The following is a 14,948-nucleotide window of genomic DNA, read 5'->3' on the forward strand; positions in this document are numbered from 1 at the left end:
AATTCAACTAACTTCCTGCATTTGAAGTAGATGTAATCTGCAAATAGCAGATTCTAGAACACAAGGACTGTAGTGTATTTAAAAGGGCCTGTGCAGATAATCCTCTGCCAGCTAACAGGTCCTGGACTTCTTGCAAAAAATATGTAGAATAATCTTTGATTCCAAATTTGGCTTCATATTTGTCTTACTCAATTTGCGCCAGTCTTTCCAGAAGTAAAACCAAAGCACAGTAATGCTAATAATGAAATGTTGCAAACGTAATAAAACATTAAAGCCTATTTCTAATGGGAGTAACACACCAGATTCTGTCATCTTTCACATTGATACTGTGGTTACATTCTTTCTTTTATTAAGGGTGATGAACGAATTCTGAAAATTCTTCTAGATACAGAGCTTCATTCTCTACTGGTTTTAGGTGTTTAACAGACAAACATTTAGGTGTTTAACAGATTAAAAATATATACATTAAAAAAAAAAAAAAACAAAAAACTTTCAGTTCTTTGGATGGAGACTCACTTTATTTTGAAATCTGACACCAGCAATATAACACAACAATTCTGGAACAGTCTGAGAGCCTGTCAGTTTTTTCTTTTTTTTCTTCTAAACTTGTAAAAAGCTACAATACTACAAAATTCAGTACCATGCTCAGGTAAAAAAGCCAAATATTGTTGCATGGAGGAAAACTCTAATAGGAAACCACCACTAACAATGTAAGCAGATGCAATTTGAAGTAGTAAATCTGTACAGGCACTATAGAAGTAACTGGTATATTCATACACTACAGAACCTATTTCAGAAAGAACAGACAACTGAATTTCTCACTACTATACAAACCTGAGCGACTTCAGTGTTGGCAGCCTGTGCTTCTGCAGGTTCAATGTTACCGGCAGGTACTGGGCCGAGCCGCTCCTTCACTGACTGCTTCACCACAGGCAAAGTGGGCTGCTGCACTAAGGGCTGGATCACCTGGAACACCGCCCCATCCCCCAAAAGGCACAGCACAAGGTTAATGACAAAAGGCTGCTACACGTGTCACTCAGTGAGTACACAGTGAAATTACAATGGAATTTACGTTTACGCTTCTTCCCTTCTACCATTCAATGGCTTTTACACCTAATGGGATAAACAACCACTTCATTTACTGTGTTATATAGAATATTTGTGTAGCACGAGTGGCAATAACATCCATTCTGCACTTGCAGCTTACAGAAGTGACCAAACAACTCCAATTTATTTCTACTAATTACATTTACTCAGCCTAACTTAAATTCCACCTGTTAGAACAAAATAGAAGGTAATAAAGAATTCCTCTCACAACTGATTCCTCTCACAACCCTTTCACCACCAACCATTTAGTTATGAAAAGACAGAATACAAACTTGTATCACAAAGACTCTTACATTTACAGTGATACATCACTTTTCATCTCCTATGGGTTTAACTTGGACAAATAGAAAGAAAAGGATACAGAAACATGCAGTCATGGGACTGAAAAAAAAGAAAAGAGAGCAGATAATCTTTGAATCTACCATGGATATACCCTGAGAGCTAACACTGGTCCTTTTTTTTCTTTGACAAAAACATTCAACAATTAAGACCAAAAAATATGCTTCCAAGCAAGCTTACTGTCATATTTATAGCTCTCATAAGGTCACCTAATCCATTTCTCCACTGTAGGGCAAAGTCAGTTATGCCATTACTGACAGCATCTATCCATCTCTTACAGATCTTCGATGAAACAGGTCTTGTCACCTCTTTAGGCAAAAGTGCTTCAGTAGGCTTTGGCATTAGGAAATGTTTTTTTTAATATTTAACCTAAATCTCTTTGTGCTGTCTTTTAAGCCTAGAACTTCCTGCTTTATCTACCTCAGATGTAGAGAGCATAATATTTTCTGCTTCCTGGCAGAAGCCTTTTATTTGATGATTTATTATAGTTGACTCCCACCATCTTTACCTAAGTACTTCCACTGCTCTCAAAAATTCAACAGCAAAAATTTTCCCAAGTAATCCTGTTGATAAAATAGCAATGGTTAAGCAACTGTGCTGGACAAGATACCACTGAAGGGACAATTTAGAAATCAACTGACTTTACACTGAAGAAAATTCAAAAACCTGTCTTTGGTGGCTGACAGACAAAATCTGGTTGCAAGCCATTACAAATACAGGTGAAAATAATTACCAGAAATCTTGACAAAAATACAAATATTTATAGTATATGAATAAGTATAAAGTTTGATACTACTCACAGATATGACACCAAATATTAATTTCAATGAAAAGAGAAGTACTTATTCTCCTGAAAGACTTACAAATAAAAAATACCTGTTTACTGACTCAACAATTTATTAAATAATTATATCTTGGAGTAGAAGAACACAGAAGCATTGCATTTAAAATTTTCATTTCCTGTAAAAAGTTTTTCTTGTTACTAAGTAACTTGTGTGGCTGATAACAGCCTTCAAAATGCAGTCTGCTGACATGTGCTGAATGGCCGTTCTTGGTGAGGCAGGAACATTTAATACAGTCCCCAGACTTTGGGGTATTCACTCTCAAACCAGCAAAGTTAACTTGCTACAGTTGGTGTGATTGGAAGCTCTTAACACCACTAAAAATTATCTACTACTAAAAATAACAAATATATAGATCGAATGTTTGTTTGGGAATATAGTTAATAGTCCAATAATACTCTGAATAGCACAATCAGCAAATAAGCTGATAGCATAGTCATAGCAAAGCTTTCCTTTGAGGGAATGTCCGTCGGAATGCAAGTGACATACTCCACTGCCCTCTTCTGGCTAAGACGAAAATCAAGCTGAGAAAATAAATACCATTTTGAGCAGCACTACTTTAGACAACGCATTAAGCATATGGATAAAATCAGAAGGATAGTAACAAGGAAGATAGCGAGATAGATGTCATTAAAACCAAATTTCTGAAGATAAAAATCAGGGCATTTCTTACAGAGAATGACAGAAAGGAAACTGTTAAAATGCTGTACAGCAGGATTGCCATGGAAAACCAGGTCACTGATTCTGACTGATGACATACATCACCAAGAGAAAGTAGGAACTCTCAACTCAGAGCAGCAAATGAAAGAATCCTCTAACAAGTTATTCATGTATTATATCAGCAAATATAATTAAGTGACCATTTCTTCTACAGAGCCTTTCTCATATTTTTGAAGTGCAGAATGCGCTGCTGTTCCACACTGATGGCAAATACAATAGAGCAGGATACACAAATATTTTAAAGGACTTGCTACACCAGCTGCTAACTGAGAAGACTCTACTCAGTAACCCACAGAGCCAGGGAGAACTCAAGGTTCCTCTTCTGTGTGAGTACAGCCACTACTGTACTGCTGACAAGTCTGATTTGGCTTGACAGAAGTTACAAATCTACCCTCCACAACAGTAATTGCTGTTTTTAATGTTGCCAATGCTGCTATGAGCATGACAACTTCCAAAAGGTGTTCCTCTGCAATTCAATTTAAAAAAAAAAAAAGGCAGATTAGAGTATGTCACTTGTAAGGGACCTGAAACAATCATCTAGTCCAACCATCTGGTCACTTCAGGGTTGACCAAAAGTTAAAGCACATTGTTAAGGACACTGTCCAAATATCTCTTAAACAGTAACAGGTTTGGGGACATCAACCACCTTTCTAGAAAACCTGTTTCACTGTCTGACCACTCTCCCAGTGAAGGAATGCTTCATGTCCAGCCTGGACCGCTAGTGATACACCTCTCCAATCCATTCCCAGACACCCTGTCCCAAGATATCAGAAATCAACAACTATCTCCCTACTTAAAAACATCCCTGATACCTTCCTAGAGAATCAGTTTCTCTAATGCAGTTCTCCTCTTCCACTGTTTATTTGCAAGTCCTTAGATCTATGTGTATAATTGTGTGTACACATAGGTGCCTCTGCGTAAAACAAATTCTTCTGCTACTTTGCACAACAATATGCATGCTCAACAGGAAAGGAAAAGTGCTTAATAGTAAAGAGGAAAAATCAGAACTTCTTGGAAGAACATGGAGATCATCTTCCACAAAAAGAAATATAACTATGCTGCCTTTCTTATGCTTACCAAAAGAAATAAAAAAAGTCTAAACTACTTAAAATAGATGTTATTCAGCAGAGAGCTGCATCAATTCTTGCTATAACGGAGTGGAATATACCAAAAATCACCAAAGAGCTTTCTTTAAATATCTTTGGTCTCATCTTACTAATCAACTGCTCAACACTGTACATGGAGTCAAAGAATTTACAACTTAAGAGTGACTTCTAGAAATTAATTACATGAAGTAGTCATTATCTCAAAAGGACTTTGTTTACTTAATATAAACATTCTTTCAAAAATGTTCTGAAGATTCTATTTTACACAATATGCTAGAATAGACTTAGACCCTCTACCTTCTGGGCAGCAGTCTGGATTTGTGGTGTGCTGCCTTCTCGATGCCAATAAACTTTAATAAAACGATTATTTAATACTGCTTCTGTACTTGATATAGCTTTCTTTGCTTCCTCATGCGTGGCAAACTGAATAAGGGCACCTTCTGGATCACCCTGATATGCAACCTAAGATTTAAAAACAGAAGAACAAAACTTACTACACAGAGAAGTCTCATTTGTGCCTAAATTATCATTAAATCATTAGCTTTTAGACTTAGAAGCTTTACAATTTACACCCAATATGTGTCATTAGACAAATTCATTCATGTTTGAAAGGCCTGGTGTCAAAATCAACTTTGATTTTATGTCAACAAACTTTTAAGAATAGTTTAAAAACCTCAAACAAAAGAAGTAAAGCAAAACCCTCAGTCAAGTAGTATTTCCATTTGTCAATGAGTCACTGTTTGAAAGACAAAAGGAAGCATCAGCAATGTAAGAAAAAAATACTACAAAAAATGCAGGGGTCAGATAGTAAATGTCCTATCTAAGAGAGAACAAAGTTCATTTTGATTTCCCTCCTTTGAGCATTAACACATTATTTTACCCTCAAAAGCCAAGATTATACTCTTTGCAAGGAGAGCATAGCTTGCAATCTCCATATACATACCTGTCTCTTCATACACATCCATATTTTACTTGTCTTAATGAATAATATTGCCTGCTAATACACCCATATTCTTAGATAAACTATTGAAAGGATTAAAATATTTAATAGCAATTAATCCCTCCAGTGTTCAGACAGGCACAGAAGGTTTATTCAGTACTATGTCTAAGTATGTACAAAAATATTGTTGCACCTCTTCATTCCATCCCTCAGTGCAAACAGGAAAAGGGTTTAGAAAAATGCAAGATAGCATCTGAAACTTGCTGATAATGAAGCATGGTGAAAGGTCACACTGAGTAGCTTAGAGACTGGGTATGAAATACTGACATTACACGTGCAGCCTGCAATATGTAACATCAGCCTAAGTCAGGCCCTACTTCTCTCATTGCTTTCATCTCTCTTTAATTGCTTATTGGGTGACTCCAATAAACCACAAAGTTTATTTAAGGGACAAACCATCATTACCGTGGAACCAGAAAGCAATTATGTCACAGGGACTGCTTTCTGGATGAGAAATACAGGTTTTCTGTATTTACAATTTATCTCCGAATATACACAGTGTTTATGATAGCAGATCCAAACTTGAGAAAATGGGTGAGAAAACAATCAATCAATTTTCAGTGTTTTGAACAATGCCTCTTAGAAGTCTTGTCTCTGAGGAACATATTTGTTCAAAATCTAAAAGATGACTAGAACATTTTAGTTCTGCTTCTTCAATGGCAATATCATTAAGAACAACGAGATCTTGTTTAAGAAACAATTTAGGAAAATAATAAAGAATTTCAGGGAACCAGGAAAAAACCTGGTATTCTGCTTTTAGCAACTACTACTACCTTTACATCAAAGCATGCTGCTTTCTCTTTGTTAACTCTTACCTGCAAGTTGACTAAGTTTCCAAACTTACTGAAGTGCTCATTAAGTTTGCTGATGTTGTTAAGTTCTGGGGGAACTTTTCTCAATTCAAGTTTTGTATTTTCATTTCCAAACTGCACTTTCTTCTGGAAACCTGGACTATTTGTTCTGTTAAAATTTTGCCTGCAACAAATAAAAAATCAAGCCAGAAATCCATAGCAACTAGCCAACACAATGTTAAACTGTATATGCTTATAAAGAAGCATGTGTATGAGACACAAAGATCTGCAGACTTGAAAAATAATGCAATTTTAGACAAGTGAAGGAGAGAACAGGACACACGCCCATACACCTGGCCATCCTCCCCACTGATACTCTCAGCATACCCCAGCACATAAATCTGTGAAGATAATTCACATTATTTGCTCATGTTAGTAATTCCTGACTTCCACAATGCTTCTCTTCAAAAACTGTTTCTTAGCTATTCCATGAAATTTCCCCACTACTGTTTCAAATAACTATTACTTCAAGGCTCTCATCACTCCCAGCAACCATTTAAAATCCCTTCCAACCTCGCACCCTCTTTTTTTTTTTCTCAGTAACATACCTGGCAACTCATATCAAAATAGCAGTGATAAAATTCACATTTCACAACTAAAATCAGTCATCTCAAACAACCATCATACTGCAGCTTCCCTGTTTCTTAGATCATGCCAACTTTCAAGGAATAGATCTAGCACCATCCAAAGCAACTTCATCTATCTGTATACTACCTTTGATAGAAGACAGTCAAATACAGATCACACTATAGTATGATTTACTTTCGTACCATCAGTGTACTTGCAGTTTCACTTGCTTGCCATTTACAGACATATACATACGTTTCAGATTACAGTAAAGCAGTTCATGAAATTCCAACTCTTAAGCCAACACCATGTTAACAGTCACTCACTTGTCAAACCAAGTCTTCTTTGTAGGAACTCCACCATCCCCTGCACCAATTGTTCTTTTTCTGGATTCAGCATCTACCACTATTCTCATACTACTTTTATTAGGAGGCTTTTCTGTAAACAGATGAGAAGATTTTACTTTTTTAGAATTTATTTTCTGTGTATTTGATTGTAAAAAAGTATTCTGCTCAAACTGAATTTGCACTGCAAAGCACAAGTATTTATTTTGAAATTACCACGATTCTTGTTTTGACTGAATCAAACCTTGGTCACAGACTTCTTTGCTATCAACAGATGCTGTGACAGATGAAAATAGCTAATAGCACTCATTTTGTCACAGTAACATCACACATATAGAAAACAAAAGAGGTGTGACAGAAGGCATCTGCCTTAAGATGACTGTGCTCAGGTTCACAATGTTTCACAATGTCCATGCAATACTCTGAGGCTCACACCACTCCAGCTAACACCTCCATTCTATTATTAGATGGCACACACAAAATGGTCATGACTGGAAATGCACAGTACTCCAGGGCACTAACACCTAGGAGCAAGATTTATGGATGGAGTGGGAAAGGAGTCACTTTTGCTGAAGAACAGGAATCACACTGGGGGACTCCTCACTGAAAATACACCAACAGAAACATAGTAAGATTAAATATAAATACATACAAATGCAAATAAAAACCACATTAAAATGGTTTTATCCCTCTTCCATTCTCATTTCATGCGCTGCTGCTTCTTCTCAGGGCCACAAGAACTGCGAGGTTAAGATTACCCATATATAAAACCGCTACCAGATAAAAATGACTCCCTCCTCTCTGCAGCAAAAATCATCCTGAGGTTCTACTACAGAAACATTAACACCTTTCTGTACAAAAGATATACAAAGGGACCAGTTACTTCAGCTAAGAGCAAACTGTTCAATACTATAGCAAGAGATTTCATTTTACCTGTAAGAATGCACACACAAAGCAATTATGGACATAGTTCCCTATTCAACTAAACATCTCTTAATTCCAGAAGATTTTAGAAAAATCTAAAATTCCAGGTATTTTCTGAAAAGTTCCTCAACCTGCATTAATGTAAGAAAATCAGCTAAACTAAGTATAGCTTTGAGAGCATACCTCTGGGTGGTAGATCCATATCACCTGATGTGAGTCCTATCAAATTTGGTCTTTGGGCATGTACTCTATGTCTATACATAGGTCTTGAAGTATTTGTTATACTTGGAGCTTCTGGATTATAGCCATCTGTGTCATACGTTTCTGGTAACAAAGAAATTGTCTAATTAAAATAAATTGCAGTTAAAACCCATAAGGTTTCAAATATAATATAGTATAATATTTAATTACAAAATAGTTACAATAAAAGAGTTGTATAACCACTATGATAAAAAAACCATCATGCCAAGTTTTCTGCTTAAACACAACGAAAATACTACTCTCCAGTCAAAATTCACACTTTATATGCAAATTTTACTTCCATCTTGAACTAAGCCTGAAAAGAAGAATGTTAATTTACTGTCACAATCTATACAGTACAAACTTATTCTCCCAAACTATGACATTATAATCTCTATAAAGTACAGTATAATATGAATCAATGTTATTCTATTTAGCAAACCTTGTGGGCAAAGCCTCAGTACTACACCTGCTGTAAAAAGAGAGGGTGGAGCAGGAGGCGGCTGGTGATGAATACCCGTGGTAACAACAGTAGGAACTGAGCTGGTTGCTGAGTTTGGGGGGGCATCCATGCCAGCAGGCTGCAATGGTGGAAGGGGAGGGGGTGGTCCTGCCAAAAACAAAGGAAAACACTGCATTGATTTATTATCCACTACACTTTCATTACACTCCATTCAAAACAAAACTGATCTGAAATGCTTTTAAGGCTGTTTAAGAAAAATGGGGCTGAGAGGGCACATCTGCAGACTTGATGGTGTACCATAAATTCACATGAAACCACCCCCAACAGCAAATGACTCAGAACTTGGATTAGAGAGAAAAGCATTTGAATCATTTAACATTTCTCTAAACACCTTCTCTCTACAAGCAAAATTTAAGTCCTAGCCCAGTATTCATCTTTACCAAGAGAAGCATTTTAAAGCTTGATAAAAACTGATCAAAGAAACAAATTCTATTTTTAAAATAAAATAAGTATTTTTAATATAACAAAAATATTCTATGGTGACAATAACTAACCTGACTGAAATTATTTTTCAAACACCCAAGAAGAAACCTTCAACTCTAATGGAACTCTTCTTAAAATTGAGGGGGTGTTTTTGTTTGGTTGGTTTGACTTTTTTTACAACAGGTAAGTGACACTTCTAAAGCTAAGCAGTCAAGCCCTATCTTCAATTTAATCACTAAGAAGAGCAAGTTTTGGAAGAAGTTATAAAGTGATAAATCTGAACTTGTGAAGCAGATATGAAAATAGCATGTAAGGTAGAACTGACCAACCCAGAGGAGGTTACACACTGTATTAACTGAAATAAATACATTCATTCATATCTTTCTTAAAGATACTATCAACAGGAAATTAAATCCGGTTAAGAAATTTCTAAGCAGTATCAAATATCAATTACTCCTGAATAATTTTACCAAGCGGGACACTTAAGTTAATAAAAAATGAGATAAGAGAATAATCACAGAAAACTAACATAACAGCTTTTAAAACACACAAGGTAACTGAGTACTAAACTTCGGCTACTTTATAAATGACAGCCAAGCACATAAGTTTTCATGTAATTTTTAGTGCTTCAGCTGAAGGACTTTCCAGTGAAACAGTAAACAAAGTGGAGAGTTTCTTAGTTACGAGTTTAGGTTCAGAATTAATCCCAAATTATATTTGCAGGTATAAACTTGATGTGGTCACGAATTGTCTTTACTTTTATTAATATAAAGGAAACAATAAGGATTTGTTGTTTCCAGGATTTTCACTTAACAAAAGTCAATTTTGGACAACTTCTCTGTAATACTCAAGGAACTTAATTTTGCCATGTCATGCTTTTACTTGAAAATATTATTCCATATTAAAGAATGACATTTAGTGTGTAACATTTTATAACAACCAGCTCTCAAACAATTATCATCAGAAAGAATAATTCTGAGGTAAGCTATGCCATAGTAGAGCTCAGTTCAACCTTCTATAATACAGCTGGGCTTCTTCAAAACAGCTTTTTGCACTGCATACAAATCAAGTAAGATCCAGGCTTTTCTGCTAAAATATGGAATTTAATCTTTTTAAATTACCTGTTACAGGTGGAAGGCTAGGTGGTAAGGGGCCTGGTGGTGGTACTGGAGGTCTAAGGTTAACAGGAGGAGGACTCAGAATTGGTGGAGGGGGAGGAAGTCCAGGAGGAGGTGGTCCTTCGACAACAGGGGGTTGTGCTGGAAAAGGCAGAATGCCTGGAAGATTCACATCTTCTACCACTACTGGATCGCTTCCATGATCAAAAGGGCACATGTCTCCTCTCATACAAAAACCCTTCTCTGAAACATCAAAAAGAACTGATGTTAGTATTCAATAGGTGTAGCTTGATTCAGGGTAGATACATGACATTCAATGCATAATGTGGCAGTTTGTAAATTAAGAGCTCCACATACCAGCAGAAGCTCAGATCAGAAAATGAAATTGTCTGTTAAACTGTATCATTAACAGTCAGCACACATGGACATTGAAGAAATTTGCCAGCACCAAAGTGTTCAATTCTTCTTGAAGAACTAATTTTGCACTGAATTATAACAAACAGTGAAAGTAAAGAATGAAATGTAATTGTCATCACATTAACAAAATCAATGTTCCTAAGCAAAAAGTGCTGACACTAGGACTGAGAAACCCCTATTAAAAGTTAGATATTAATATTTTGAAATTCCAACACGAGCAAATTCACTCATTTTTTCCTCTTCTGCCATTATTTCAGGAAGCATTATAAACATTTGCCATAGCTTAATGTGATTACTTAAGAGAAAAATTTGCTATTCACACATAACATATGCACTTGTAAATACTAAATATATTTTTAAAAAATGAATATATATTCACTTATTTTCTCTTACAAACAAGTCAAACATAGAGGTGGGTCAGAGAAGGGCCACAAAAATTACCAGAATCCTGAAGCACCTCTCTTATGAGGAAGGGCTGAGAGAGTTGGGGCTGTTCAGACTGGAGAAGAGAAGGCTCAGAGCAGTGAATTTAGGTACTCACTGCAGCCTTTAAGTACCTCAAACTTTTTGCTGGGACCTGAAGTGATATGTCACAGTTTTAAACTAAAACATCATAGATTCAAAGTAAATATAAGAAAAAGAAATTATTATAATGAGGGTGGTGAAACAGTGGAAGAGGTTGCCCAGGAAAGCAGCAGATGCCCCATCCCTGGAAACATTCAAGGTCATGTTGGACTGGCCTCTGAGCAACAAGATCCTGTTGAAGATGACCATGCTCACTGTAGGGATGCTGCACTAGATGACCTCTACAGGGCCCTTCTAGCCCAAACTGTTCTACTATTATCTGTTCAGCAACAGTGCCCACAAAAGCAAACAACACCAAAATACTAGTCAATGCAATACAGTAAAAAGGCTGAAACACCTTCTGGTAAAAGGAAGGAAGAAGAGGAGTGCCCACTTCCTCAAAACATGATGTGGGGAAGCAGTATGAAGAATTATAGAGCACATTAAATTGAAATGTTAAACAAAGACAGAAGTTCACTAGAGGGTAAAGTCAAGAATTTGAAAGTGCAGATAGGAAGAGCAGAATGATGGAACAATGTAGCCACTGAAGAGAGAAAACTTCAAAACAAAATGACACATTCAAAATTCCACTTGCTCCATACAGCATTGCTGTGATGTACACTAGCAAAGCTATTCTTCCTAAGAGTAACTGCCAACACTTGAAAGCTCAATTTCTCATCTTTTTACTTAAAAAAAAATTCTAATCAGAGTCCTGAACGTAAACTAGCCTAGAACTTAAACTCCTCATTGTGATACACAACAATAACAACAACAAAACTCCTCAGAAGCAACTTTAAGGGAGCTTTCAACTCTCCTGAGCTCACAGATTGACAGGCTGAATTTAGTTAAGGTGCTGCCAGCTGCAGCAGCCTCTTGTGCATATTTTGGTACAAGACATTTACAATGAAAGCTTAAGACAGAGATAAGTGAAAACCTAGCCAGTTTCTAAGAAACAGCTACGCAGAAAGAAATGATGGTCTAACATGAGCTTGGGAAGTTTCAGGTCTAGACCTCTGTAATTAAAAATTGTCTCTTTGACAGGATAGAATGAAATACGATGAGATCAGTAAGGTGCTAACCATTGTCAAAACCATCAAATACACTATTTGGCTGGAACATGACATAACATAGAAAACCTGGGTAAAACTGGAATTTTTTTAAACCTTTTTAATATACTATTTTTCATTTATAGAAAATAGTCCTAGCAAGTTAAAAAATACACAAACACTAAAAGAGCAAGCTGTATGAAGTCAGTAAGAACTGCCACAAAATTTGCATTCAAGAATTGTGCAATAGAAAAATCCCACTCCTCTAGAGAAGGTCAGAAAAAGAAGGGTGAATTACCTCAATCTTTTCAGAAAGGGAACAATCATAGCTGCAGGAAGCAATTAAAAAATTGCAGTGTACTTACCATCATAATCTCTACAGCGTTTCTTTGGCAGCGGAGGTCTTCCATAGGAGTTGTGGTCCAGCTGCTCTTCATGGAACTCTGACCAACTTTCAGTAGTGTTATTTCCATGATGAGCAGGAGCAATAACAGTAATAGTACTGCTCAGTGTAGGGACAGGGTAGTGGCCAGATGAAATATTTGTCACAGAAGAAACTGGAGTATAATTGTTCTCTAATGGATCTGTTCTATCCATGTCATATTTTGGTTTTCCCAAATCCCTTTCTGTAACAAAAAAATAAAAATAAAAATTATACTGGATGACTCCTTACCCACCTTTTCATCAGAAGCAGTCACTACTCTCTAACTATCTTTACTCCACATCAACTCAATATACATACACAGTAATTGAAATGTTTTACAGGTTGCCCAAAGTACCTGTGGAGTCTCCACCCCTGGAATTATTTATAACCCAGCTGGTCCTAAGCAATCTGCTCTAGTTTATTTGCTTTGATAAAGGGTGTTAGACTACACCACCTTCAGAGGTCTCCTCTAACCTCAACTATTCCATGATTCTACATTCCAAAGGTTTAACCAGAAAAAAAAAATAATCTGTGAAGTACATAGTCAGACCCTGGGCTATTTTGTAGAGCAGATATCCTATTTAACTTCAGGCAGTGAAGGTATCTTTTTTAGTGATGAACATACTGTAAGAACTTCAGATGGAAATTTTTTTTTTTAATAAGGGAAGCAATGGCAAGGAAATGGTAACCATTGCTTCCAAATACTATAAAAGTTATAAATGTTTCAAGACAACGTTACTGTTGAATCTTCATTTTTTTGATCATCATTTGCTGCTCCACTGGAATGCATGTATTTATTGCATGCAAAGCTTTGCCATAATAGGTGAAATAATAATGCCTGACAGGTGTGGAACACTCCTGGGCAGATACAGCAAGTAAAATGACCTTCTTTTCTGAATACATACAAACTATTCTCTTTCTTTTCTAGTATTACCACCAAATAAACAGTAAGCATCCCAATTAAGACAGAACAGTTATGTCATGACGTAAGTCAATGGACTTAAACAATTCCACATTAAAAGAACATTATGAAATAGCTTAAAGATGGCTCATCAGTGTGGGTAAAACAGGCATTTCCTCATGTTCTAAGAAAAAGAAACAAAGTTTTCACTATAAAATATTGCCTATATGGTACTGACATCTCAGTTTATGTAAATAATCCTTAAATTAAGACTTGATTAATCATGTTGTAATCTTTTAGTTAAACTGCTGCACGTTATTTAATTTGCTTATTAGCAAGTTGTTTGGAAAATAACTGCTCTCGTATTTTCAGAAATCTGCATTACTGGTTCTAAGGGTAATCAAGGCCTGTTTTACACCAAGATAAATAATACAAAGGAGAGTTCTACCAGAGTGTCTTTACCCATCCATTGTTTAAGACAGGAGAAAGACATAAAATTATTTTCATTGCTCTTTTCCAATTTACCATTAAAATCTATTGAGGGGAAAAGCACTCCTTCCAGCTGAAAAAGCAACCCTCTTTTTAAAGACGTTTAATTCTACAAACTACTGTACTGAAGCCTTAAGTCCTACAGATATGTGCACAAATGCAAGTATTTACTGTAATAATTTCAGCCCTTCACCTGTAACACTAAAGAGGGGACAAGACCAAAATAACTGAGCTGTACTGCCCTGCTTGACGAGTCATTTACTGTCAAACAGGCAATTTCTGCTAGTTCCACCTTTGTAGATGAGTATTAATTTCCGTATCTCCCTAAACCAGATTCTAAGTTTCCTAAAACTTCATGTAATGCAACTAACTTGTATTTTTCTGCCTCTCTGGCAACAATGCTTAAAAGCGGCCAGCATAGTCACCTCACTACAAAGATATTAAAGAAGAACAGAGGGTAAGAGACAAACCAAGCACTTAGAACACAATCACAGAAGCCTCATTTCCACAGAAAACAAAGCTAAATTTGAACAAAAGAACAAGAACAACAGAGGAAACTCTAGTACATTTTTAACACAATTTTCAAGTTTAGTTTCTAGATTTTGTAGAAAACATTCACCGTATTTTAGAGACCAACTGTTGGTACCTCTGCTTCGCGTTCTGCTCCGGCTTCTGCTCCGGTCTCGATCACGGTCCCGCAACCTCTCTTTGCTCCAACTCCTACTTCGACTCCTGCTGTAGCTCCGACTCCTCCCCCTCCTTCTGTTGTATCGATCCCTATAGGAATCTCTTCGGGGAGGATTTCGGTCATAATCCCTCTTCCGAGAACGTTCATCTTTTTTCCTTTCATCGCGACTCCTAAAATGAAATATTAGAGGGTAATTTCAAGAATTATGAAGCCGTAATTTGAAATCTTAACTACACAAAAACTTTAAGAAATGGCAAACTACAGAAGAGCTACAAATTGTATGCAGTTTATAGCTACTCTTTCTTCTCAGAAGTA

General features: G+C 36.3%; 1 protein-coding gene across 3 annotated transcripts in view; it reads right to left on the reverse strand.

Moving 5' to 3' along the window:
- Positions 1 to 14,948, reverse strand: part of RBM26 (RNA binding motif protein 26) — a 52,247-nt gene that overhangs the window by 23,184 nt on the left and 14,115 nt on the right. For 2 of the 3 annotated variants that reach the window (XM_066313428.1, XM_066313430.1), the window contains exons 5-13: positions 14,592 to 14,803; positions 12,497 to 12,757; positions 10,108 to 10,347; positions 8,483 to 8,650; positions 7,984 to 8,124; positions 6,859 to 6,970; positions 5,930 to 6,089; positions 4,412 to 4,576; positions 835 to 966 (exon numbers count right to left, since the gene is read on the reverse strand). In XM_066313428.1, the coding sequence (XP_066169525.1) occupies positions 835 to 966; positions 4,412 to 4,576; positions 5,930 to 6,089; positions 6,859 to 6,970; positions 7,984 to 8,124; positions 8,483 to 8,650; positions 10,108 to 10,347; positions 12,497 to 12,757; positions 14,592 to 14,803 (1,591 nt within the window). The remainder of the gene's footprint in view (positions 1 to 834; positions 967 to 4,411; positions 4,577 to 5,929; positions 6,090 to 6,858; positions 6,971 to 7,983; positions 8,125 to 8,482; positions 8,651 to 10,107; positions 10,348 to 12,496; positions 12,758 to 14,591; positions 14,804 to 14,948) is intronic. The other variant, XM_066313429.1, reaches the window with a different exon arrangement.

Source organism: Sylvia atricapilla, chromosome 2 (assembly GCF_009819655.1).
Source record: "Sylvia atricapilla isolate bSylAtr1 chromosome 2, bSylAtr1.pri, whole genome shotgun sequence".
NCBI lineage: Eukaryota > Metazoa > Chordata > Aves > Passeriformes > Sylviidae > Sylvia > Sylvia atricapilla.